The following is a 26,585-nucleotide window of genomic DNA, read 5'->3' as shown; positions in this document are numbered from 1 at the left end:
ATGAGCCACACTTGGCCCTATTGTTACCTTTAGTAACATTTTCCAAGTCGTGGTTTGGTTACCAGATGACTGCTAGCTAATTATAATGGCTTCATATTATCATTAGCAAATACCCTCAAACATTATATTAACTTAGGGTAAGGCTCTTCATTAATAAAAGTGGAAGTGAACCAATATTTCAAAGAGTATTCTCAATAATTTTGAATTTTGATGGCTAATTTCCTATCAGATGTGATAACTGTAGTCTCCCTTTATCTTCAGAGAATATGTTCCAAGGCCCCTAGTGAATGTTTGATACTGCAGATAGTACCATACCCTATCTATACTATGTTTTCCCCTATACATACACACTTATGATAGAGATTAACTTATAAATTAGGCACAGTAAGAGATTAACAACTAAAAACAAAATAGGATGACTGACAATATGCCAACATCACTACTCTTGCACTTTGGGGCTGTTCTTAAGTAAAATAAGGGTAACTTGGATACAAACACTACTAACCATGACATTTGATCTGATAACCAAGATAGCTACAAGGTGAGTAATGATGGGGAGGGAGTAGCATATACAATGAGGATATGCTAGACAAAGGGATGATTCACGTCTCATTTGGACAGAGTAGGACAGCATGAGATTTCATCACTACATGCAGAATGGTGTGCAATTAAAAAAATATAAATAGTTTATTTCTGGAATTTTGTATTTAATATTTTTGGACTGCAGTTTACTATAGGAACTGAAACCTCAGAAAGTAAAACTGCAGATAAATGAAGACTACTATAGCTAATATTTGTATTCATCTCATTGATGTGCCTAACTAAGAGCTGGAAGTTACGTAGACGTGCTAGCACTATCATTTTCTTGTGGTTGATGGGTGTTTGTCTTTTAGTATTATCTGCTTTCACTGCAAAAATCTAAGCTCCCTGGCCATTTTGTGAGTAGTGTGGTGAATGCTAGATGATATCCATATTTTCATTCAACTGCTGAAAGCAAAAGTATGAGTGAGGAAACATGTGGATTCTCACTTTTCTTTCAGGATACCTTCACATAGTATGTGTGACATAGCTGTCTTGTTGATTGAGTCAGGATGCTATTATCAATCTGTATACATTATTAATAAAGCTTAATTTCTTATATTTTGGATTTAAAAAATATAAATAGAAGTTCCAATAGTCTTCCCCCAGACTGGATTGCCTTACGTACTGCACTGCACAGAACACTGCTATGTCAATCAAGGCAGGCAAGACTACCTTTCCTTCATTTACAAAATGACCACATAAATCTCCTATTATTATGCAGCCAAATTTAATCTTTTTCCATTGAAGTTTATACCACTGTTCCTAGGTTTAGAATGCGACCTCCATTTCTAGAGATTAAAAGTCAAATACATTTTTTTCTGTTTCTACTTTAAAAATCAAAATTCTTTAATTTACCTGAAAATTCTTTTGGTATTGGATTCTAAAATCATATTACAGAAATAATTTTAAACAATTAGCAAATTGTTACCTGTTAATTAATTACATGTTCCTCCTCTACTAGACACATTTGTGACACTAGCTTTATCATTTAAAGCACTGTTACCAAACTTTGTGCCAAGTTGCCCCTTAACATCTGTTGGACACCATGAAAACTACCAGTTTAAGGCAGCTCAGTTTCAACATTAGATCAGGTTACAATTCATTTGATGACATCACATCTTTACAGAACTGTTTTCTTCATCAAATGCTGTGATAAAAAGTAGTTACTATGTAAAAATCAGTGTGAAACAGGAAATGAGGGTGGCAGTGTACAATATGATTCCAAGGTCTGAGAAGGTAAGCAGTGGTCAACAGGTACACATTACCCATTAGCAAGTAATTATGGTTAAGAATGAAATGAAAGGGGTGGGTGCGGTGGCTCAGACCAGTAATTCCAGCACTCTGGGAGGTCAAGGCAGGTGGATCATGTGAGTTCAGGAGTTCGAAACCAGCCTGGGCAACATGGTGAAACCTGTCTCTAAAAGAAAAAAGGTACAAAAATTAGCTGGGAGGCTAAGGTGGCAGGATCACTTGAGTCTGGAAAGCGGAGGTTGCATTGAGCCAAGACAGTGCCACAGCTCTCCAGGCTGGGTGACAGAATGAGACCCTGTCTCAAAAAAAAAGAATGAAACAAAAATATATTTTCTTTCAATTTATGAGTATTTTAAATTGCTACTAAGTGGTTACAACATAAATACTTATTAAGTTGTTTGGATGGACCTGTGAAGAAGAGTTAACCTGACAGTTAACTTTAACATATTAACACAGCAGATCTGTGACTGCTATTCTTTGAAAGGCCTGCTTACAAGGTTGCACCTTGGCTAATGTCTAGGAGCTTAGGTTTTGGTTATAAGACCAAACACAATCTTTCCTTCTGAGAGTCTGAAATTTTTGTACATGCCAGGTAGAAGGTGCCTATGTGATCAGCCCCCAATAAAAACCCTAGGCACTGAGCCTCTAGTGAGCTTCCCTGTGTTGTCACAACTCTGCTAAAGGAATTAAACACGTCCTATGTAACTCTACTGGGGAAGGAGATCTTGGAAACTTGTACCTGGTTCTCCCAATGTGTCTTTTCTCTTTGCTAAATAAATCTTAGCCATGAACATGACTATATGCTGAGTCCTCCTAGAGAATTATGAAAACTGGGAATAATCCTGGGGTGCCATGATATGTCCTATCTACTTAATAAATATAACTTTAGATATTTCTTTTGGACTGAGCCATCAAAGATACTTTGAACCAAGTCTGGCTATTTCTGATTTTTCTTAAACACGTACCCTGTCAATTACAAAAAGTTTTAACATATGCCTTAAGTCTAGCACTTATTATATTTCTTATAAAAAGTTTTCATATATATTCTCCCCTGTTTATCCTTTCAGGTTAATTTAACTGGGAAAAGGCCAGGACAAGGGAAAAAGTACCTTTCAATACTGAATAGTCTTATTCATGAACATAATGTATCTTTCCATTTATTTAAGTCTCCCTTTACCTGTCAATCATAATATTATTATTTATTATTTACTATTATTATTATTATTATTATTATTATTTGAGACAAGGTCTTACTCTGTTGCCCAGGTTGAAGTGCAGTGACACAATCTCAGTTCATTGCAACCTCCGCCTCCCAGGCTCAAGTGATCCTCCTATCTCAGCCTCCCGAGTAGCTGGGACCACAGGTGCATGCCACCACACCTGGCTAACTTTTTGTTTTTCTTTTTGACATGGAGTCTCTCTGTCGCTCAGGCTGGAGTGCAATGGTGCGATCTCGGCTCACTGCAACTTCTACTTCCCGGGTTCAAGCGATTCTCCTGCCTCAGCCTCCTAAGTAGCTGTGATTACAGGCTCCTACCACCACGCCCAGCTAATTTTTGTATTTTTTGTAGAGATAGGGTTTTGCCCTGTTGCCCAGGGTGGTCTTGAACTCCTGAGTTCAAGTGATCCACCCACCTCAGCCTCCTAAAGTGTTGGGATTATATGCGTAAGCCACCAGGCCCAATCAATCATGGGTTTTTAATCTAGAAGTAAATAAAGATTATTTGGTCCAACCTCCTCATTTTAATTTGAGGATATCTGAAGATAGGTTTACAATAACCCACAGTAAGTATTAAAATCTTAATCTCCTAATTTCTAGTACAATTATCCTTGTAGTATTTAATATCATACCTCTATACCTACAGCAATTTATCTGAATTTATTAAGCACTCTGTAATATAATGCAGAGGGCACTGGTTCTGGACACTGAAAAGGAGTAAGATATGCTCCCAGACCTAAGTAGTTTATTTGTCTTACCTGTTGAATGAATTCATCTCTTTGGTCCATTATTATTTTCTGAGGAGGTCCATATAAGAAAAATATATTGATAATAGCTTTAGAAACTTCTGATGCTGAAACATCACATAGAGGCAAAATCACAACCCATTTGGTGAACAAATCTGTCATGATTATAGCATATACATGACTTCTGTTGCTTGTATGAAAAGGTCCCATCAGATCAACAGTAACTAAACTCCATGGATTTTCCACCTTGAGAAGGTGCTGTTTCGGTGCTACAATAACTGTATTTTTTGCCACTTGGCAATGCTGACAAGCATATACCTACAAACAGGCACACAATAAAGAAAATACATACAAATGTTAACACTCTACACAATATAAAAGCAGTCTTATAAATCTGAATTTTAAAATGGTTAGTAGGTATACTTTATGTTTTGAAGAAGAAACTTCTGGACTGAGAATCACTGGATTAAATCTATTTAGAACAACAAACAAAACAACAACAAACAACTGTAGTTGCCACTACAGCTGACCCTCTAACAACATGGGTTTGGACTGAGAAGGTCAGCTTATACATGGCTTTTTTTTTTTAACTAAACACAAATAAAAGGTAGAGTATTGGTAGGGAGGGATGAGAAACTCAAGGATGCAGAAAGCTGACTTCTTGTATATGCGAGTTTCACAGGACCGACTGATAGACTTCGGTATGAGTAGATTTGGTTACATGAGTGTAGTGCTGGAACCAATCTCTTGCGTATACTGAAGGAAGACTATATGACTAAATGACCATCTTATTGGGTCTTATTCACATGAAACATAAATCTGGTTCATATTGAATACATATTTATTAAATACTTTAAAAGATCTTAAAACAAGTTTCCTATAATTTAAAATCAGTATGTAAGTTTACAATAATTTCTATATGCACAAAATGTTTCCTCCTAAAGTTATCAAGTTAAGAAGTCTATTCATGAATCTATTCTAACCATATTTACTGAAATATAATTTTATTCATAAAATATGTATAGATGGAGAAATTTCTCTCAATCGTGAGAAAAGAATAAACATAAACAAAACCCATGCTGTCCTGCAGCTTTCATTTAAGTGAGGTGAGACAAGATTAACTGCTCAATTATGGATGGGTGCCATTTCTCAATACATCTCTGGAATTCCACTCTAGAAACTACTTTCAAACTAGCTTCTGAAGAAAAATTGAAAAGCTGTTTAATCACCTTATAGCCACAGTTACTTTTGATCAGAATTTTCATTTTCCGATTTAAACTTATTTGTTGGATTTTATCACAAATAACTTCTGATTATTTCCAAAAATCATATTCATTCTGCAGTGATAACAATTTGACAAAGATTTAACTGAATGTTTGTAAAAAATGCATCACAGGAAAAATATATAAATTATGAAGGTCTTTGGAATACCTGAACAGACCCCATAAACTGATAACTCACAAATGATACTTAACTGTTGGTTTAATTCTTTATGCTTGAAATGCCAGTCTTTCTGATGCACTACTACAATTATTAAGGAGATTTCACAGATATACCAAGGAATTCCTACCATTTGGCATACAGTACACTGGAAAGAGTAGGATCAGTTGACTTCTAGCAAGAACCCCAAAATTCCTATAGGTGAATTTTCTATTAGGAGAAGTTGAAGGTCCCAACGGGTCATAAAGTTACAAAACTCAGACTTATTTCATGATCCTCAAAATTTGATTTTGGTTATATTTGGTTTTGGGTTTCTGTCATATATGACATTCTACCTCAAGATGGAACAAGCACAAAAGATGAGAGCACATACTAGGCCTGACTTACTATGAACATATTCTCCTCTTAAAAAAACCTTATATGATTGCCATTGAAAAGGTAATGATTTAGTCAAACAAATTCCAGCTCCATTTAAATTCTGCCTACACAAAAAAAATTCAATGATACAAATCTGATTCTAAATAATCTCTTATCTAAATGAGGCATTTTCAAGTGTTTAAATGATGCTTCTTTCCTTTTCAAATTATACTTAAGTGATTTAAAAAACCTGTGAAGGGAAATATAGCTCCCTTTAAATGGTTTTTAAATAAAAATAACCATGCCAAAAATACTTAATGAGAGGTGATACCCAGAATAAACCTGGAGAAATAATAAATTGTAAATATCTATCAGAAAGACAGTATTCATAATATTCTAAATACATAAGCCATACCCACTGTTTGACATCATTGGTCACAGATGTCCAATAATAATTGGATTCTACCAGAGTGAGGGTCCTGGATATACCATGATGAGCTCCACTGTCATTTTCATGGCATTCTCTTAAGACTTTCTTCTTTTCCTCTTCTGAAACAATTACCAAACGATTTTGTTTTCTGTCTTTTCCAATATAAAACAGCTTTTTTTCTGGAATAAATGATATCAAAAAGATAGAATTGTAATTTTTAGAGATGTATGTAGTTTTAAGAGAATCATAGCCTTCTGTTTAAACCATGAAGGTTTTTGTTTTGTTTTACAAAATCTTACTGCATTTAAAACAAAATATTTATTTGTAATGATGCTACCGCACAACGGTTCTTAGCTGTTACACTTACTTAGACACTTAGGAAGGGCGGTAGCTGCTATAATTTTGTACCTATCAATATAAACAGAGCCAGCTTGTTCACCAAAGCATGTAATAAGTACAGAAATATGAAATTCTCTCTCTATGGGAGTACTTAAAGTAGGAAGATTTTGCAGACACCTCCTAAAAATGGAACAGATTAGCAAATAAATTACATACAGAGAAAACACCTACCTGGAACAGAATTTTCTAAAATAATGTTTTATCATCACTGCATTTTTGCAAGCAAACAGCTCTCTCCGCTTTTTCTATATCTGAGTAGAAGGTAGGGATGGTGAAGTGGGGAAGTGGAAAAAACTTTAATCCTCAAGACAATTCTGTTTCCTTAGGAGGACAACTGAGAAGAATCTGCAGCTCGGAAGTAACCAGGGGATGGAGCAAATCACCATCTACCTCTCCAGTGTGAATGGGCTAGCTATTCAAACTCCAAAATACCCCATTCAGCTACTAATATGAGTAAGCAGATTGATGAGTGGAACATTCCTTACTTTTTAGAATTAGAAGATGAGCAATCTAAGAGCAGGAACCTTATCTATGTTATTCTTCAATATATCTCCAAGGCTTAGAACGTGACTGGCACATAGCAGAAACCCAGTTAACATTTGTTACATAAATTATCAAATATATGAATGAATGAATCCTCACTTCAGTTTAAGAGGTAATGGATCTGCCTAATCTTAAGTATAAGGGAGTTATTGGTAGGGATATACACAGGGAGATGCAAACAGGCATTTATTTATTATCTTACAGTTTTATTAACCCGCTTTGGGGTAAGCCTAAGAGACAAAATTAGCATTTATAACACAAAATCCATCTAATCATCTGGTGACTACTTGTTGCTTATCTCATCCCAAACTTCTCTTCCCCTTTATATGGGGAAAAAGAGGGAAAAATTATCATGACCTTCCAAGATAAATATCCCACTGCCTTTCAAATATTTAGTCCATTCAGGAAGATCCAAGGGTCCTAAAATGAATGTGATCCTGAGAATATTTAATGGCAGTGGTGGGGTTGGGGGGACATGATCACAGAAATATAGTTAATTCTTTCCAGTTTTCATGTTAGTAAACAAACCAGTTAACTTTGTCAACATTTTCCTATTAAGCATCAAAAAAGTTCCTCATCGAAAGTGGCATCAGTGCTGGAAAGTGCACCATTAGAGACCACAAAAGGGTCAAAGCAGAAGTCGTTAATTTAGAAAAATGTTTTGTTTTCTTTCATGGTATCATATTCTGTCTATAATTTAAACCACCCTTTTCATGCTTACTGGCCTTTAGTTAGCTTTAGTGTAATTTTTATTTTGCTTTTGATTGAGTGGCATCATCAATTCAACTGGTAATTGTTTAGCAACAACCAACTACTACAGAAGTTCTCAAATTTCCACAAAGAAGAATGTGGGGAAGAATCAATAATCAAAATTTTGAACATTAATTTTACCTTTGAAGATAAACTTTTTTGCTGCTCTTCTTATACCACTTCGCTCACTTGGCAGTGTAGTTGGATGATATTCACCAGTTCGTTTGTAATATGCAATCTGTTTAAGATGAAGGTCACCATTTTTTCCACTACGGACCATTGTGAACCTAGGTAAAAGGTATTTAAAAAGATAACTTAAATTTTAAGCTAACTGAATTGCTATTTCAGCTAAGACTTCTGTCATATTTCTATTTACATATGAACTGAGAATTCTCAGAATTTATTTGTGAGGGAGACAACTGCAGTACAGGAAAGGAACAGTGATGTATATGAACGAAAATACTCAAATGCTATTTTTGATATATCCCATGACAAATTATCTTGTCTCTTTCCACTTGATAAGAAATGCTGAAAATTTTCCACATACTGAGAAAAAAGGAAATGAACCAGTACACTTCAAAAAGGTTTACTTAAAATTGCATTGCTATCAACTGAAATGTTACTTTCAAGGGATGGTAACACAGGAACATCCTGTCATGTGACATTTAAATAAATAAGTTATAAGAGAAGAAATATAGCTTTATATTATTTCTAAATATATTCATGGTTATTTCTTCTTGCCACCTCAGCCCTAAGGTGGTAACTATGTTTGTTGTTGCTAGTCTCCAGGTGCCATGCTGTTTACTTTGTTACTGTCTGTCTATAGAAAGAAGCTCCATTAAATTTTCTTTAAAATCCCGCCAGAATGTCTTCTGTTTCCTGCTAGGATTCTGACACAAATCTTACAATTTTGAAATTACATTAAAAAAAAAAAAGATGTTTACTGACCACTGGAGGATCTAGGGATGAGACTAAAAGAGTATTTACTGGAAAGAGTATGCTGGAACAAAGCAGAACAGACTGTGCCTATCACCATGGCTTAAACAGCTTATCAATTCACTTCCCCTATAATACAGCTCTTTCCAAATGTAAATCCATCTTTCTGATCTATTTTTAACTTCTAGAGAGAGAGTAACAGTACATTTCTTACCTTAGGTTAACACAAAGTGTATGTCAATTTGAAAACAAAGGTTCTGAAATGTTAACACAGTCCCATCATAATCTAAAAAACAAGTTAATTATCTCTATAAAGTATTATAAGACAATTAGTTTGTTCTAAGTTTAATTCACTTCCAATTGATTATTAAATATATGATTTTTTTCATCTAATAGATGGCTGTACCCCAAACCAAACAAATGTAGCTTATCACAGTTTCTAAATCATCTCAAAGATAAATGGATGAGATTTAAGACTTTTTATACAAATAAAGTAAATAAGATAAGCCAACTGGCACAAGGACGGACAGATACATCACTGTAATTGAACAAAGAGTCCAGAATTATATCCACACATGTAAAGTCAATACATTTACAACAAAGATATCAATACAATGAGGAAAGAGGTGGTCTTTTCAATAAATAATGCTAGACAACTAGATAACTGTACTAGGGGGAAAATGAACCTTAACCACCTACCTCACATCTTACACAAAAATTAATTCCAGACAAATCATAAACTTAAATGTGAAAGATAAATGACAATGATTCTGGAAGAAAACATAGGAAAAGATCTTTCAAATCTTAGGATAAGCAAAGATTTCTTAAATAAGACACAAAAAACACTATCCTTAAAAGAAAAAAAATTAACAATAGGGCTTTATCAAAATAAAAATGTGTACTCATCAAAGACACCATTAAGAAAGTGAAAACATAGGACACGCATTGGGATAAGATATCTTTAATACATATATCTAACAAAGGACTCAGACCTAGTGTATGTAAGGAACTTCTAAAAATCAAAAAGAAAAGGACAAAACTCAATTCAAAAAATGGGGGGAAATTTTTACACAGCACTTCATAAAAGAGAATATCCAATGGTCAATAAGCAAGTGAAAATATGCTCAACATCATTATTCCTCAGGGCAATGCAAATAAAACCACGATGACTAAGAACTACACACTACTGAACAGGCTAAAATTAAAAACCAAAGACAACACCAAGTGTTGGTGCAGACAGGTAGCAACTGGAACTTCATACATTGTGGGAGGAAAAAATGTTGCAACCACTTTGCAAAACTGAGTTGCTTCTAAAGCTAAACACAAATTTACCCTAAAGGCTTGGCAATTCTAAGTTTATATTCCAGTGCAATGAGTCTATGACTATCAAAATATGTGTACAAAAATGTTCATAAATATTTTATAGTCATAATAGCCACTACATGGAAACAGTAAAGGTATCAAGAAGTTTTACCACGTATATACTCTTTTCTGGTCCTGTAGCCGCTTCCATTGCTATTAAGTTTCATGTCGCTCTAGGTCAGTGCTTTTCAGACCATCTGTGGTGAAACACTAGTGGTATCCTACTGCGCTCCAATCTGCCACGTAAGACCTCTTGATACCTTTACTTTCCATGTCATCCTCACTATACTCTCTCCTCTGCCAGGATTCCATGGCAAACTTTTACTTCCTAATCAATTTTCAATTCATGAAGCCTTGTGTGATTTCAAGTCGGGAATATAGAACCCGTTTGTCTACCCATCCATTTGCCTGCCTGTCATTCTAGCTCTGCATTAATCATCTTCAACTCTCAAAAAAAAAAAAAAAAAGAAACCAAAATCATTTTTAGTTTGTGTCCTCTATTTTCATCTCTATACTACACTGATACACGTTCTTTCAAGTTTAAGGGACAGAAACTTGTCCCTTCTCAGTTTAGATGAAATCAATATACAGACTATACATATTGTAAAATTAATAATATACTATATATAACCTCCTGTTATAGTTTTCTCTTAATAGTTTTTGTAACTATTAATGTCCCAAATCATCTAAGCAATCTAAAAGAAAATCTAGAAATATCCCATCCTAGCCAGCTGGGATCATGGTATCTGTAGGAAGATGAGGTTTATAAAAGGAAGATAAAAATTGTGTATTTCCTCCCTTTTAGAGACCAGTAAAGGTTGCAAAAACTCCTGAAGGGCCTTAAAAAGAAAAGGGGAGAAGCTTCATCAGGCCTGTAAAAGCCCACAGAAGGAAAAAACCAAACTCTCACACCTTAGAGGAAGTACAGGCCCCAAAACACAGAGGGATGTGGGTAACTGGAACTGGTAGAAAACAAACTAGCCATTGGGGAAAAAAAATATGAGTCTGCGTAATACACAGTAGCTTCTGTATTTTGCTCTTATATTTAAAAACCTCAGGGGTTCCAAGTTCCTACCATCTCTTGTCTTCCTCCCCCTACCCATTTACCTCCTGGAGAGACCAGAAAATTTTTCTATCTAATGGAAGATGAAGTCTTCAGTATATTAAGTCTATGCCATTAGGACACTGTTGTTTTTTTCTATTTATAACGAATATATAAAAACTCCTCAGAAAAGGTCTATTTACTGAAATTAACTTCTCTGCTTTGAAATCTTTAACTTTTGAGTAACTGAAAATAGATCGAAATAGAGAAATTTGCTCTCCTCAGAGTAAACCTATAGTACACAGGGACAAGGAAAAAAGGAAACCACTACAAAAATCTTTGGAGACTGAGCTCTTTAAGGTTTTTGGTTTGTTTTTTTCTTACCAAAGTAGTGGGAGAAGACTAACATATATCTATGTTAGGAAGAGGGACATAAAAATCACTGGGAGAAGACATAAAAACCATAAATTTCCTACAGATTTTCATATTTCACAAATGCTTTCACAAGTATATTATTTTCATTTTTATATGGGTGAGTTGTCTTGGCTCGACAACAGAACTAAGACTTAAAGGCGTGGTTATTTGCCTGACATAGTCACCTTGAAACTTACTTAGACTATTCCTAGCATGTTTTTATCTTCCAAATGATTTACTTGACAGAGCGGACACTATAAGACTGCCTCTGGGCATTATCTTCTACTTAGTGGCTAAGGTCTAGACTATTTAGCCTACCCTCTACAACCTGGCAGGACATAACACAGCTTCTTCTCTCACTAGTTTCCTTTGTATACCCATGGCCATATCCCCAACCATTCTCTATACCTTGGTTTACATCATTTCCCCCCAAATGGTATATCCTTCCACCTGATTAAGCCTTACCCATCTTTCGAAATCAAGCTCTAACACCTCAATGAAGCAAACGTTCCATGATCTCTGAATCTAAAGTGATCTTGACCTCTCCTAATCTTCTTTGTGCCTACTGTAGAACTTCCAAGTTTTACCCTTTTTAATAGGTTTTTGCCTGTTCATCCATATAACCTTGAATTTGCTCATTCAGTTACTGAGCTCTAAAACCCTTATATATACTAGATGACACTAATGCAAAGTTAAATAAAATGAAATCCCTGTCCTCACAGAGCTTTTGGTATGAGAGGAAAAGAGGAGTAAATCAGCATTTATATAGTTTAGAGTGGTGTTATAACAGATGTATGCGAAGAGTACTATCAAAACAGATGTGCAGAGACCCAGATCCACCTGGAGAAGGAGGAAAAGCACTGATTGTGGATGAGGTAGAACCTTGAACTTTATTCCATTGCTACTACCTTACTTCACACTCACCTTCTATCTGACCTTGCCTCCTCTGTCTCTAATATAGTCCTTGTCCTCACTGCAGTCACAGAGGTCAAACTAAAACACAAATCTTATCAAAATATTCACTTAACTCGAAATATGCTTTTTGCCATTCCTGATTGTCTTAGTCCATTTGGGAGGCTATAACAAATATACCATAAACTCGATGGCTTACCAACAGAAATTTCTTTCTCACAGTTCTGGAGGCTAGGAAGTACAAGATCAAGATGTCAGCAAATTTAGTGTCTACGAAGGGTTCACTTTCTTATGGGCAGCTGTCTTCTCACTGTAACTTCACATGAGGCAAGGGGGAAGGGGTTTCTCTCAGATTCTTTAAAATATAGGCACTAATCCCATTAATGAGAGCTCTGACCCATGATCAAGTCACCTCTCCAAAGTTCTACCTCTTTTTTTTTTAGACAGAGTTGTGCTCTGTTGCCCAGACTGGAGTGCAGTGGCATGATCTCAGCTTACTGTAACCTCTGCCTCCCCGGCTCAAGCAAATTTCGTTCCACAGCCTCTTGAGTAGCTGGGACTATAGGTGCATGCCACCATGTCCAGCTAATTTTTATATTTTTAGTAGAGATGGGGTTTCACTATGTTGGCCAGGCTGCTCTCGAACTCCTGACCTCAAGTGATCCACCCATCTCAGCCTCCCAAAGTGCTGGGATTACAGGTGTGAGCTACCGCGCCCAGCCCCAAAGTCCAGTCTCTTAATACCATCAACTTGGTGGTTAGGATTTCAACACATGAATTTTGGGAGAATACAACCATTAAGACCATGACACTAATGATATCTAAATACCTCTGCCATTATGCAAAGCTTTATAAGATACGGTTCTTTATCAGTCTCTCCATGTTTTTCTCTTGGCATTCTCAATTCAAAAAATAACCACAGTTCTTCAACTATCCCATGCAGTGTGTTCATACCTTTTCATTGATACTTTTGCCTGGAATGAATTTTATTGCTATTTCTCCAGCCCCTAATCATCTTTCAAAACTCTGGCTAGGTGTCATTTCCTACAGAGTGTCTTCTAACCACTCCAACCTGGAATAACTTAACATTTTAAGAATGAGTTGGAGTTACAAGATTAGATTTCTATTCTATAAAGTGTATTGTACACCAATATGGAATAGAGATTGGGGTAGAGCCAGGAATACCTGTACCAGTCAGCTAGGAAACTACTGTACAATTAAAGCAAGAAAGGAGGAAATTCTGAGCCAAAGCAGTGCCAGTATAGATGGATAGATACATTATATAAGAACTGTGACTGACTACATGTGTGGAGTAAATGCAAAGAAGAATCTGGGATCACTTCTGTCTAAAGCTCTGGCTTAGGGAGAAAGATGACAATATTAAGCAGGTTGTATTCTTCATGGATAAACTCGGCATGTAAAAAGTAGGCGAAGTTAAGGCAATGGAAGAAGGATCAGATGGAAAGTGTACAGAGTAGGAAGTGCAGTGGACATATCCTTATCCTTCAATGTTCACATTAATGAGTTCACTCATCCATGAATCCTTTCTAACCACATCTCCAATCTCAGGGAGAATTGTGCACACCTTCCTTGGTGCATTCACAGTAATACGTATCAACTTTTATCATAAAATCTGAAACACTCTATTGAATATATTAGCTGATATGTCTCTCTCCGAAATACACTGTAAACCTTTAGGGACATGAGAATAGCCAGAGACATAGGAAAAAAGCAGGAAGAGGTTCTGGTAATAGAAGTCTGGCAAATACAGAGTTCTTAGAAGTAGACAGAGAGGCTAAGTGATATAAGAACCATAATGTAGCTAGTGGTTTTGGCAACAGTATACAGTATAGTTACAGTATAGCAGGGCGGTTGGCAACCAGACTGAAATGACACAAGGAATGAATGGAAAGTCAGAAAGTGGATTTAGAAACTTGAGCTTAGCTATAAAGGCAAGGAGCTACAAGATAGTTGCTAGAGACAGATGTAAGGTTCATTCATTGATCTAAGAAATGTTACTGAGTAACTGCTATGTGCCAGTTACAATGTTGGAGACAGGATAATAAACAAGATGTAAATTCTCCTGACTTTGAGTTTACATTCTAGTGGGGTTAAAATTTTTGACAGCCCTGTTAATAGCCACATCACTCACAACAGCCAAATGATGGAAGCAACCTAAGTGTCCATCAATGGCTGAATGGATAAACAAAATATGGTGTATTTATTCACACACTTTTAAAAGGAAGGAGATTCTGACACGTTACCACATGGATGAATCTTGAGGACGTTAAGCTAAGTGAAATGAACGAGTCACAAAAAGATAAATACTGTATGATTCCACCATATGAGGTATTCAGAGTAGTCAAAGACATACAGACAGAAAGAGTAATGATGGTTGCATAGAACAGAGGGTGGGGAGGAGAGAATGGAAGAGTTATTGTTTAACTGGTCAAGAGTTTCAGTTATACAAAATGAAAAGAGTTCTTGAGATGGATGGTGGTAATAGTTGTAAAACCATGTGAATGTACTTAATGCCACTGAACTGTACACTTAAAAATGGTTAAGATGGTAAATTTCATGTTATGTGTGATTTACTACAATTACAACAATTTTTTTTTTTTTTTTTAAACAAGATTGTTTTGCTTTCAACAAAGGAATAGCCCAAAAAGTTTAATGCTAACGGACGGGCTTCTAGAAAGACGACTGAAAACAGAGGAAAAAAAATTATGGTATGACGTTCTTGAGATGGCAGCAGGGGATGACATCCAATTCACAAACAGGGATTCGTCCTGTGATCTCTTCCACTGAAGATATAGCGAATATAATCGTGGAGCAAAATTATTTCTTTCTGAAATACCACTAAACATTCCCATATAGGCTTCTGATTAGAATGCAGAAAGCTGGAGTAACTCACCCTCTACCTCTGAGAAAAAGTGGGACAAGATGCCAATTTTCTCCAAATTGATCTATAGATTCAATGCAGTCCCAATCAGGAACCCTCAAGCTCTTCTGCAGAAACTGACAGGCTGATTCTAAAATTGATATGGAAAGCTAAAGGACTCAGAATAATTAAAACAACTTTGAGAAATGAATATAGTTGAAGAATTTCACATTATTTGGTTTCAGGACTTTCTATACTGCTATTGTAATGAAGAATGTGTTATAATGGCAAAATGACAGCCTTAAATCTATGGTACAGAATAGTGCCAGAAACAGCCGCTCAGTTATGGTAAACTGATTTTTAACAAAGGTGCCAAGGTAATTCAATGAAGAAAGGATAATCTTTTCAACAAATGCTGTAACAATTAAACATGCTTTGAAAAAAGATGAACCTCAACTCATACCTCACGTTATGTAAAAATTACTTCATGATGGGTCACAGATCTAAACGTACAACTTAAAACTATACAACTTCTAGAAAACAACAACAAAAATTCTTTGTGAGCTTAGGTTGGGTAATGGCTTCCTAGATAGCAAAAAAAAGCACCTATGCATAAAGAAAAAAATTAAAATTTTTATTCTTTAAAGAACTGCCAAAAAAAAGAAGAGAAAAATAACACTGGGATAAAATATTTGCAATATATATATATATGATAAATAACTTTTATCTAGAAGTTATAAAGAACTCTCAAAGCTTAACAAGAAAACAAACAACCCAATTTAAAATCTGGAAATACAGACACTTCACCAAAGAGATATGGTTAGCAAATAAACACATGAAAAAATGCTCAACGTCAACAGAAAACGAAAAAATGTAAATTAAAACTACAATAAGACATGACTACACACTAACGACAACAAAAACAAAACAAAACCTAACAATACTAGGTACTACCAAGGATACTCTTGCTGGTGATAATAGAAAATGATGTAAACATGTTGGAAAACAGTTTGGCAATTTCTTATAAAATTAAACATCAATTTACCATATGGTCCAGCAATACCAATCTTAGATACTAACCCTAAAGAAAATATATACACCTAAAAACCTGTAAGTGAAAGTTTCTAGAAGTTTTATTCCTAACAGCCAAAACCTGAAAACAAATGTTCATCAAGTGGTGAATGGATAAACAAATTATAGTAGATCCACATACGGCATACTATTAAGCATTGATAAGGAACAAACTACAAATAGACCTAACAATATGAATAAATCTCAAAAATCATATGCTAAGTGAAATAAGCCAGACACAAACGGCTATATATTATTTCCGTTTATATGACATCTGGAAAAGCCAAAAGTATAGGAAGAGGAAATAATTTTAAAAAATTAAAAATTTTAAAAACAATTGCCAATGCAATTGCACCGCATAAGAATGTTTTGGTCAAGGATGGACTGCCTACTGGTCCGATAAGATGATAGTGGAGCATACATAGAACTTGATATAGGGCATTTGATATTAGCATTGCAGATCAAGCAAGAGAAATCAATGATACCCAATAATGTGCAGGGACATTTTTTTTTATATGAAGAAAAAAATATATATATATGCGCACACACACACACACACATACCATCTAGGTTCATGTAGGTAGTCTGTATTCGTGCACTGCTGAAACTGCCTAACAAAGCATTTCTCAGAATTTATTCCCATTGCTAAGTGACTCACGACTACAGCTGCAAAGTTATGCAGTATTTTACTATGATAATCCTCACAATACTCCATGGAGTTGGTATTAGTTTTATATCCAATTTACCGGTAAGAAAATGGGGGTCCAGAGATTGTCCAATTTACTAAAGGTAATAAAGTGAGTACACGCACTGACATTTGGAACTTGGTGTCTCTTACTTCAAATTTTATGCTTTGCCCTGCTGCTATACTAATAAGTCAATTAACTTGTCATCCTTAGCTTTTATAATACTTGATTCAGGCCTCTGTTACACAAATTTTAAAGTGATTTTTGTAATCAATAAGTTTGATTATAAATGAGGAATGGAAATAGCTTATTAATTTTTTATGTTTACATTGTTTAACATAATGTTCAGAACACAGTGGACACTCAACTATTTGTGAATGAATAAAGAATGACTTGCATTTCCTGAAAGGAGAATTAAAAATTATAGCAAATATTCCAAAAGTAACTTATTTCACTTTTGAAAACATTATAGTTCACTTTCACGAACATGGCACTCTAAGTAAACTGTGTCTAAGAAGGTATAGACTTAAGCCTTAATATCCATGTTTGGAAGAGGACATAATATCTTTTCCTTTTTTGTAATTATTAGGATGAAAATAATGGACTTAAAAGTCCTTTGCATATGGTAATGTATAATTATTATCATATCTAAGTATTATCATCCATATCAGGCTGTTTAAAGGCAGAGAAGCCTTTCTTTTCTCAAAATCTTCATCTACATGAAAAAATATTTTAAAATATCTTTCCTTTCATTAATGGTGTTAATGCTTTATAGCAATGTTTATAAAGCTTTGGTGCTACGAAGAAAATCAGAAGACTCAGGAGTTGTATTCTTTTATAACGATATTACAGTCCAATGCAGTTCACAAACTGCTGGTTCTTGAGGTAGAGAGGCAGATGACAAGAGAAAAAGAAAATGCGTAAGAAAGAAAACTCAGTTCACAGAAAGCACAGCCCTTGAAGTAGTTTAAAGTTTTACTGCTAATAATTGGTATTCATACACAAAAGCAACGTAAAAGAAACAGTTTTTGTTTTCGTTCTTTCAAAGCCCATACATACACTACTTGGTCCCTAGAAACAACGTATTTGAAAAGTAGTTAATATGAGACAATGGCTTGAAACTGTAATATTCGGGACAAATATAAATATCTTCTTATTAAGTGGTTTCAATTACCTAAAGAAAGACTGTCCTGGGACTTCTTTTAATATGCTCATATTTTCAAGAATTTCTCTTAAAATCATTACTTACGTACTTAAACGTGTAGGAATAAGAAAAAATGAAAGTGGTTGATTACAACTTGTAGTTTTGCATGAGGAATGTCAGGGTCATATTTGGTTAAGCTTTACACACTTTGTCCCCTCCATAACATCAAATAAAATCAACTCATTGCTTAATTCCTTTGATAATTTTATGTTTGTGTTCAATAAAGTAAGGCAGTTAGGTATTACGTCAAGATTAGGACTTAACTGTTTCACCAAGGGTTAAAAACAAAGCTACCAATTTAAGCCCCTAAAAGGTTGAAATACCCGCCAGTTCCATCTTAAAATCTACAATTTTCAATCAACACGTTAACTTGGATCGGAATTCTGACATTTGAATTATTCTATTTTAAGCTCCAAAAAATGGACACGCACAATTTCATGCAACGTCAAGGAGCTGTAAATTTAAATACACTTCTCTGTAATCTGGTTCACTTCAGAGTACAAATTCATTTAACAAAAAAATGCCTTCATCGCCATACGCATTCACAGGAAGCCACATGGGATAAATGAATTTCCACTTTAAAAAGTATCTACTTTGGTTCAGAAATGCCCATTTAAGAAAAACCTACACTGAGATAAAGTGGACATTTTTCTTTTAAAACTACGTGACAGGATTCCCTCTTGACCTCACGTTTCTCCCCGCCACTATTTAAATTTGGGGCAAAATTTCTGATTAAATGACTGATCAAAGTAATGAGGAGAATTCTTCAATGCCGGCCAAAAGTGCTCGGAGTTTCAAACGCTGTGAAGGAGCATTTCCTAAGCTTTGGGTGACTTGTTAACGGAATCTTAAGGGCAAGGTCCAACCACACTTAGAATCAGCAGGAAAATGACCATTTGGTAAAACTCAATTACACCCAGTAGGCACCTCCCCAGGCCCGAAACGGCACTCGCCCTTTCTGCTCAGCTAGCGCGGGACATCGCAACGCCCAAGGCCCTCCCGTCTCAACGGCGCCTGCGCAAAATCTCCCCACAGACTCAATTAAACCCTTCTTTAGGCTGGTCGAGGCTAATGGTTTTGAAATTACTGTCGGGTTACGCCTCACTTTAAAAAACAGGTAGGTATGACAGAGCACACCAAAACGACCACTCACCGAGGTGGTCCTAAATTCAAACGACAGATTTAAGCTTCCTCTCGTGATTTATCTGGCACTGCCGGAAGCGGAACTACCCAGGTCCTTTAGAGACTAGTCCTTTTGGGAGCCTTGGAACCACGGTCAGAAAGGTTAGGACGGATCGTTTGGCTCTTGCCGGAAATCGTTCCGCCCGGTGAGGTTTCGGCGTGAGACCCGAGGAGGGCGGGGAAGAGGCGTGACGGAGATTTCTGAGGTGTAGTAGCCTGAGGTGCCCCTGTGTGGCCCTATAGCTGTTACTGAAGGAAGTAGCCTACGTCCACGCCTACAACTGAAGTAACTTGACGAACATCTCACCCCTGCCTCCGGGATGAAAGTGGGTAACCTAGACCTGAATGGGCTTGACCATCTCACAACTGCTCGCGTGACGACCGCATTCGTGGCAGGTGAGGGCCCCAGAACCGGAGGAGAACCGGAGATGCAGAACCTGATCATGCCAGGGTTGAGGCGGCTGCTGGGCTTCTGCTTTGTCTCCTGTGCTCTGCAGAGCCTAAACACGCGCTCCACCGAGGGGCATGTGCTGCAGCGTGGAGTGACAGTACAGCTTTGAGGGTCCTTTCGCGCCTTGATTTCTCCTCCTGCTCCTCCATGGCTTCCCTTTTTCATTTCTTGGGTTTGAGACGCCAGAAATTGAAGCTCAGCTAAAAGGGAACTGTCGAGCTTCTACCCCACGCTGTTCCTGGTTCCACCGAAGTGATTAGCCTCGAGTTATGGGACTGCTGTGGGTAGAGGTGGCTTTTAAAAAATTTTTCTTCCTTCGTCCTTATCCCTCTCTGTCAACCCTACACCCACTTTAACAGAACAAAAGCCTCGTGTGTTGCAGCCTTTCATAGTAGGGACCGAGGCCGCAGGTCACTGCCGCACCTAATCATTTGGAGGGCGTTGCAGCCTTCCGCGCCTTGAAGGAGAAAGGGCTGGGGTGGTGATCCCTGGATCTGATTCACAAGGTTCTTGACCTCTTCCTGGGAGTCTGCGACTCTTGGAGTCCTTTGGGTAGTAGGTGTTTTGCTGGAAGGCTTAACTATGGAAGTGGGAAGCGTAGCTGACCTTAGCACATAAAATCCTCGCTCTACACTGGGACAGGATTTTGTTCTGCTGTTGTGAATTCTTTAATGAAATAGCTATTTTTTTTTGTCTTAGAAAGATAAAATAATGATAGTTGCCATTAACTGAGTCTTATGTGTGCCGAGTGCTTTACATATTTTGTCATTCGTTCCTCTCAACAATTCCAGGAGATAATGTTAGATTATTATCACCATTTTACAGAGTTAGAAATTGAGGCTTTGAGCAGTCAAGCAACTTGCCCTAGTAAACAGTTGTAAGTAAACGTTTGAATCTGTGTTAAAAACCAGATCTGTCTGCCGTCAAAATCTGTATTCTATTGTCCCGTCCTGTTCTTCCTTGATTTCAATTTCTTCACTAACATTTTCAGTGTCGGAAAGTATCCATTCATTTAAAAAAAAATTGGTGTACCTACTTATATGTCTGACAAAAGTTAGACGTGATCTCTGTCTTTATGTAGCATTGTGATGCAGAATTAAGTAGTGCAGAACTCAGAATACTGTACTTACTGCAGCACAGGTTTATTTAAAGCAAATGACTAAACCTACATGCAGAAAATTTTAAAATCAAACATTGCTGTTTTAAATTTTAAATTCATATAACTTTCAGAGTAGTTGTTGTGAGGGTATTAAACTGAACGATTGGTAGAACATCTGTGGATTACCCAAATAAGTGCTGTGAACCAAGTGAAGTAGCGGGAATATATAGATTAGGTCCTCATTCTCTAAAAGCTCCCATACAACCACAATATAGACAGTGTTATGGACTATTAATTTTCTCATGTGGAAAAGGAATTGTGTTTATGTAGGAAGTTGTTCTTATTTTTAGGAGATGCATACAGAAGTACTTAGAGTTGAAGTGTGTTGATACCTAGTACTTTCAAATGGTACAGCAAGTGTATGTGTGTGTGTATAAATAGCAAATATGGCAAAATGTTGGCAATCGTTAAGTATAATGGTGGGCATATGGATGATTAATAAACTATTCTTTCAACTTTCGTGAATATTTGTCATTTTTCATAATAAAAAGTTGGGGAGGAAAAAACCCAACTCTGATGGAAACAAATAAGTGAAAAGATAGATCCAAAATGCTGCAGAACATGGAAAATGGGAGAGGGTTTTTATGTATATTTAGGGCCTATCAGAAGTGTGATAGTTCTCAGGAAAACCTTCATTGAAGACCTTCCAGTTGGTTTTTGAATGGGGCATAGGAACTTTCAAGGAGAGCAGTGAATTCCAGGCAGAAGGAAATGCAGGTTCAGCAAAAAGGTATTAAATGAACGTTTGAAGAATGAAAAAAAAAATCAACGTGAAGGTTGTGTGGAACTTGGAATGGGCTTTTTTTGTGTAATCTTATAAATGAACCAGATTGCCTTTGCCAGCCTGCAGAAGCTTATTTATTCCCTATTACATGGATGTACTATTAGTGCCCTGGAAAGGAGACACAATTTATAACAGTGTTTCCATTGGAAAATGCTTTTGGAATTTCAGGAAAACTGGTTATGTGTTTGCATTCAGGCTGAGCAGCAGGAGCAGCAGGAGCAGGAGTTCCCATTTCCTCTGATTTTGAGAGCAGAGATTTACTAGTTTATGGTTGAGCTCCTGAGGGAACCCATGGAAAGGGTTGGAATGATGGCTTGGAAATATTAAGTTCAGGTAAAGGGGATCTGAATACTAGGTGGGACTGATGGATGATCCAGGGTGTTATTTTGAGGATCAGGTAGCTCTGGCTGTGACCAGTAAAGGTATGAAAGAGAAGAATGATTATCCCAGGCAGTAGTGTTCATGATAGTCTCAAGCAGTGTGGTAAGACTAGAAAAGATGTAAAGAGGTCTCCAACAACAACAGTGGCAAAGGGAGTTTCTGTGACTCATTAGACAAGAGGTAAGTAGATACATTCTAAATTGAGTTATTTATATTTGTTCCTTGCCAATTAAATTTGTTAGAAAACTGTCATAACAACATTTAACAAGATATTAAACAACTAACATTTACTGAGTGCTTAATATGTGCTATTTGCTGTGGCATCTGTATTGTAATTTAATCGTCAAAACAATATATGAAATTTATAATCCCATTTTACAGATGATGACTAGAGAGTTTCAATAACTTGACTAAGGACACAGAGCTGAGCAACTTTCAGAAAAAGTTTTCAAACCCAGTTTTGAGTCTAGAGCAATGTTCTTATAGTGTGATTCCAAGACGAGCAACATCAGCGTCACCTTGGAACTTTTGGAAAGGCAAAATATTGGGCCCCACCCCCAGAGTTTTGAGTTTAGTGTTTTAACAAGTCCCTACAGGTGATTCCGTTGCATTCTAATGTTTGAGAACTACTGCACTGAGTGTGGACATTTTTGGTAGCATAACACTCATTTCAGATTCTTTTAGATTTATATGTTAGAGTCAGTAGGGAGTTTGGTTTATAGGAGTGTTTATGGAAACTATGATTTATTGTTTAATATACGCCAAGCACTTATGCTATCTCACCTAGTCTTTACAGGGTTACAGGTATTACTATTCTCCCTTTTTTATAGACTAATAGCAACTAGCATAAGTCACTAGCTAAAAAGTGACAGATTAAAACAGATGTACCTGACTCCAGAACATTCCCCTTCCACTATCGAAATATTTGAGCTCTTTTTAGATGGAAAGAGTAAAAAACTTAAAAGAAACCAAGAGATATTTGCCATTTGATAGAAAACAGAACTGAGATCAACTTATCCACCAACATCAAATTTTACAGCAACTGGAAACTTTTTTTTTTTTCAGTAGACATTTTTTACATGTTAAACAATGCAGAGGAATAGAACAAAAGGCATTGATTTATAAAGTAAATTATTTCTACTTTTATTTTTAAATTGCAAATTATTTTAAATGTAACACTGTAATTTAAAGATGGTTAAAGTGAAGGCTGACTGGGTAAATTGATTTTAATGTCTACTGGGGAGTCACCAGTTATACTGGAATTAGATCTTTAGGAATAGAACTTTTGGAGTTATGCTTTTAATTCTACCTAGCATATTGTTTGACTTTTAAGAATATTTGATTGATTAATTTCTTTTACTACCAGTAATCAAATGAAGCATTTGTTATGTAGTTTCATCTTGGTATATAATTAATTTTAATATGACCAGGAAACAAATACATGTAAACAACTATGGTAAGGAATATTTTGAGATGATACTGCTCTTATATGATAGTTCTTATTTATTTATTTATTTATTTATTTATTTGTTTGTTTATTTGAGACAGAGTCTTTCTCTGTTATTCAAGCTGGAGTATAGTGGCACAGTCATAGCTCACTGCAGCCTCAAACTGTTGGGCTTAAGCGATCCTCCCACCTCAGCCTCCCAAGTAGCTAGGATTACAGGTGCAAGCTATGATAGTTCTTTAACTGATACTCATGGATGCCTGGTTATGTGGAAGAGTTTGAATGTCAGTGAATCACATAAAATTGCTTGCAGAATTTAGTGCACATGTACTTTCTTTTTTTCTGGGGAGAAGATCCATAGATTTTATTAGATTTGTTAAAGAGTTTTCGACTTCTACACGTTTAAGAGCTGCTATTAAATGAAATCTTGTTCTGATTCTAATCTTTTTTTGTTCATTTATGTATGAGACCAGAATATAGAATTTTATGTTCCCTAAAATACCTGTTTACAGTCAGCTTTTACAAATTGACTTAATGTAATTTCAGATTAATATTTCTCAGTGGTTTTTAAAGCTGCATTCCATTTGTCTGTTCTTTTCCATTGCATTCAGATATTTCGTAACTATGTGCTAACAGATTTAGCTTTAATATAATTTTGTTATAATTTGAGTAATTTTCTCTTAATTGGTTTATTTTGGGATAAAGAATTTAATGTGTAGTCTTTTTGTTAATTCATATGTTTGTCAAGTTGCTAAGATGTGTACTACTGAGGATCAGTTTTAGTTTCTTAATTTTTCGTTTTTATTAGTTATAAGTAATTTTCTTATGGGAGAAATTGTATTTTCATTTTGACAATATACATCAAGTTATTGGTGCTGATTTTACAAGTCATTAAAAATTATTTTTTACAGGAATGTTTTTGGAGTGCACCTCCCAAAATTAGTTTTTTCATTACATTTTAGGTAAGAAGATTGCTGTGTCAACTCAAGAAAGCAATAGCCTCACTGTCTTTGTATTTTGAATTGCAACAACTTTGATATCAACAATGAAGCAATGATACCTAAGAACAAAAGAGTATTTGCCAACAGTCATAATATCAAGTGATTGTATAAGCAGAAACAAGCTGTCACAGACCTGTGTGTCAGCTAATATGTGGAGAATGCTTTCTTCTGATGCTATTTACTTAGAAGCAGTTCTAATATAAATCATTTCAATTATATCTACATCAAATAAAATAAAAATGAGTGAAGCCCCCAGATTCTTCGTTGGACCAGAAGATACAGAAATAAATCCTGGAAATTATCGACATTTCTTCCACCATGCAGATGAAGATGATGAGGAAGAAGATGATTCTGTAAGTTGTTTGTTTTTTCTTTGGTGAGAGAAGACCAATACAGTATAGGCTTTTTACTAATCACTGTTAATGTGAATTAATCTTAAGATTCTTTTTGTTGGAAAATATTTAAACTGAAAAAGTATATTTTGTTTCATGACTGATGTTGTTGAATCTATGATGAATCAATAAATACAGTTATGGGTCAAACCTTTATGTTGTTTAATGATGCCTATTTTAGTTTCTTTCAGTGATACGCATAGTGTAACTCAATGTTAGGTAAAAAAAAGTGGCAAAGAGAAACAGTAATCTGGGCCATAAATCCAAAAGCTTTCTTGTATGTAGAAATACATAACAAATATTGATGATAAGTAGAAGGAAATAATTTTAAAGGTTATTTAAAGAAGAAGGATTACTTAACTAGATTCATTAAGCTTATGTTACCAGTGTGAGTTCTGGTTGAACTGAAGATACTCATATTTATTAACTTCAGAAGTCTGAAAACTGAGTAGCTAAAAGGGTAGGCTACCTAAAGTATCTATGTGTTTGTGTGTGTGTCTAAAGCTTGTTCTCTTTCTGATGTAATGTTCTATCCATACTGGATCTTAGAAATGATATACATTTATTATACTCATTTTGCTATAGTTACATTAGACCAATATTTTTCTTACTCATCATTTAATTTTTTAAGTAGAGACTACTTTACTGTGAATACTGATTTAAAATACCTACAGTACTTGTTTGTTTTTCATATATTTCTAATTGGAAAGAGAATTTAGTTTTAGGAGAAAAACCTGTTCTATTTTGTAAAAATAGTAAAACCAAAAATAGTGATTAGATGACTCTTTAAGCCCTTTTTTATAATAACAGTATCTTTCACAGTGGAGTTACACATATTTGAAACGCAAACTCTACTGTTAGCTCATTTCAAACCTTCAATGCGGAGCACCTTTGCTACCTCCTGCCCCTGAAAAACTAGATTTTCAGGCAGGCTTCTCTTACCAGCTCAAACTTTTCTTCATCTGAAGTTTTATCTAGAAGTCCTATAAGTAAAACATGAAAGCAGAGCGTCTCTGGCTCACTTAAACTAGAAAGCACTGTTGACTCAGCCTCTACTACCTTTATCCCCTTTTTCTAGAGTTCTTCTGAATATAGTGTAAACACCACTGGCAGATCAAAGCCAGTCTTCTTACATGTAAAAGCTTTTATGTCTCATCTATATCTATATCCATACCTCTCTCCCATTCTTTCTACCTTCTATGTTTCAGTAACATCAACATTTTTATTTCCACGTATTTATTGTCATACCATGCATCTTTGCTATTGTATGTACTCTTTCACCTTTCTGAAATGACCTTATTTTGGAATACCTTGTGAATTATTTTTCATTCTTCCAAACCCTCCTCAGATTTCACATCATTCACTCTTTCCACTCTCCTTGCTTTTTTTTCCATCACAGATTGGAATACTTCTTCCTCATTACTGTGTCTTTACATTGGTGTATATACAGTTGTCCCTCAATATCCATGAAGGATTGGTTCTAGAACTCCCTGTGGATACCAAAATCTGCCGATGCTGAAGTTATTTTTATGAAATTGTGTGATATTTACATGTAAGCCGCAT

General features: G+C 35.7%; 2 protein-coding genes across 11 annotated transcripts in view; one reads left to right on the top strand and one right to left on the bottom strand.

The window, feature by feature from the left end:
* The window catches only part of GIN1 (gypsy retrotransposon integrase 1), a 32,172-nt gene extending 12,684 nt beyond the window's left edge, over positions 1 to 19,488 (bottom strand). The window contains exons 1-4 of one of the 2 annotated variants that reach the window (XM_010372113.2): positions 19,379 to 19,488; positions 7,859 to 8,004; positions 6,011 to 6,204; positions 3,811 to 4,116 (exon numbers count right to left, since the gene is read on the bottom strand). In XM_010372113.2, coding sequence (XP_010370415.1) covers positions 3,811 to 4,116; positions 6,011 to 6,204; positions 7,859 to 7,997 — 639 coding nt within the window. In that variant the 5' untranslated portion in view covers positions 7,998 to 8,004; positions 19,379 to 19,488. The remainder of the gene's footprint in view (positions 1 to 3,810; positions 4,117 to 6,010; positions 6,205 to 7,858; positions 8,005 to 19,378) is intronic. The other variant, XM_030927250.1, reaches the window with a different exon arrangement.
* A 158-nt stretch (positions 19,489 to 19,646) lies between these two features.
* The window catches only part of PPIP5K2 (diphosphoinositol pentakisphosphate kinase 2), a 77,198-nt gene continuing 70,259 nt past the window's right edge, over positions 19,647 to 26,585 (top strand). For 8 of the 9 annotated variants that reach the window (XM_030927243.1, XM_030927244.1, XM_030927245.1 and 5 more), the window contains exons 1-2: positions 19,647 to 19,803; positions 24,592 to 24,983. In XM_030927243.1, coding sequence (XP_030783103.1) covers positions 24,870 to 24,983 — 114 coding nt within the window. In that variant the 5' untranslated portion in view covers positions 19,647 to 19,803; positions 24,592 to 24,869. Of the gene's footprint in view, positions 19,804 to 24,591; positions 24,984 to 26,585 lie in introns of those variants that run through there. The other variant, XM_030927249.1, reaches the window with a different exon arrangement.

The sequence above is a fragment of the Rhinopithecus roxellana genome, chromosome 3 (assembly GCF_007565055.1).
Source record: "Rhinopithecus roxellana isolate Shanxi Qingling chromosome 3, ASM756505v1, whole genome shotgun sequence".
NCBI lineage: Eukaryota > Metazoa > Chordata > Mammalia > Primates > Cercopithecidae > Rhinopithecus > Rhinopithecus roxellana.
The sequence above is the reverse complement of the archived record's forward strand: the minus strand, read 5'-3'. Positions and strand labels throughout refer to the sequence as shown.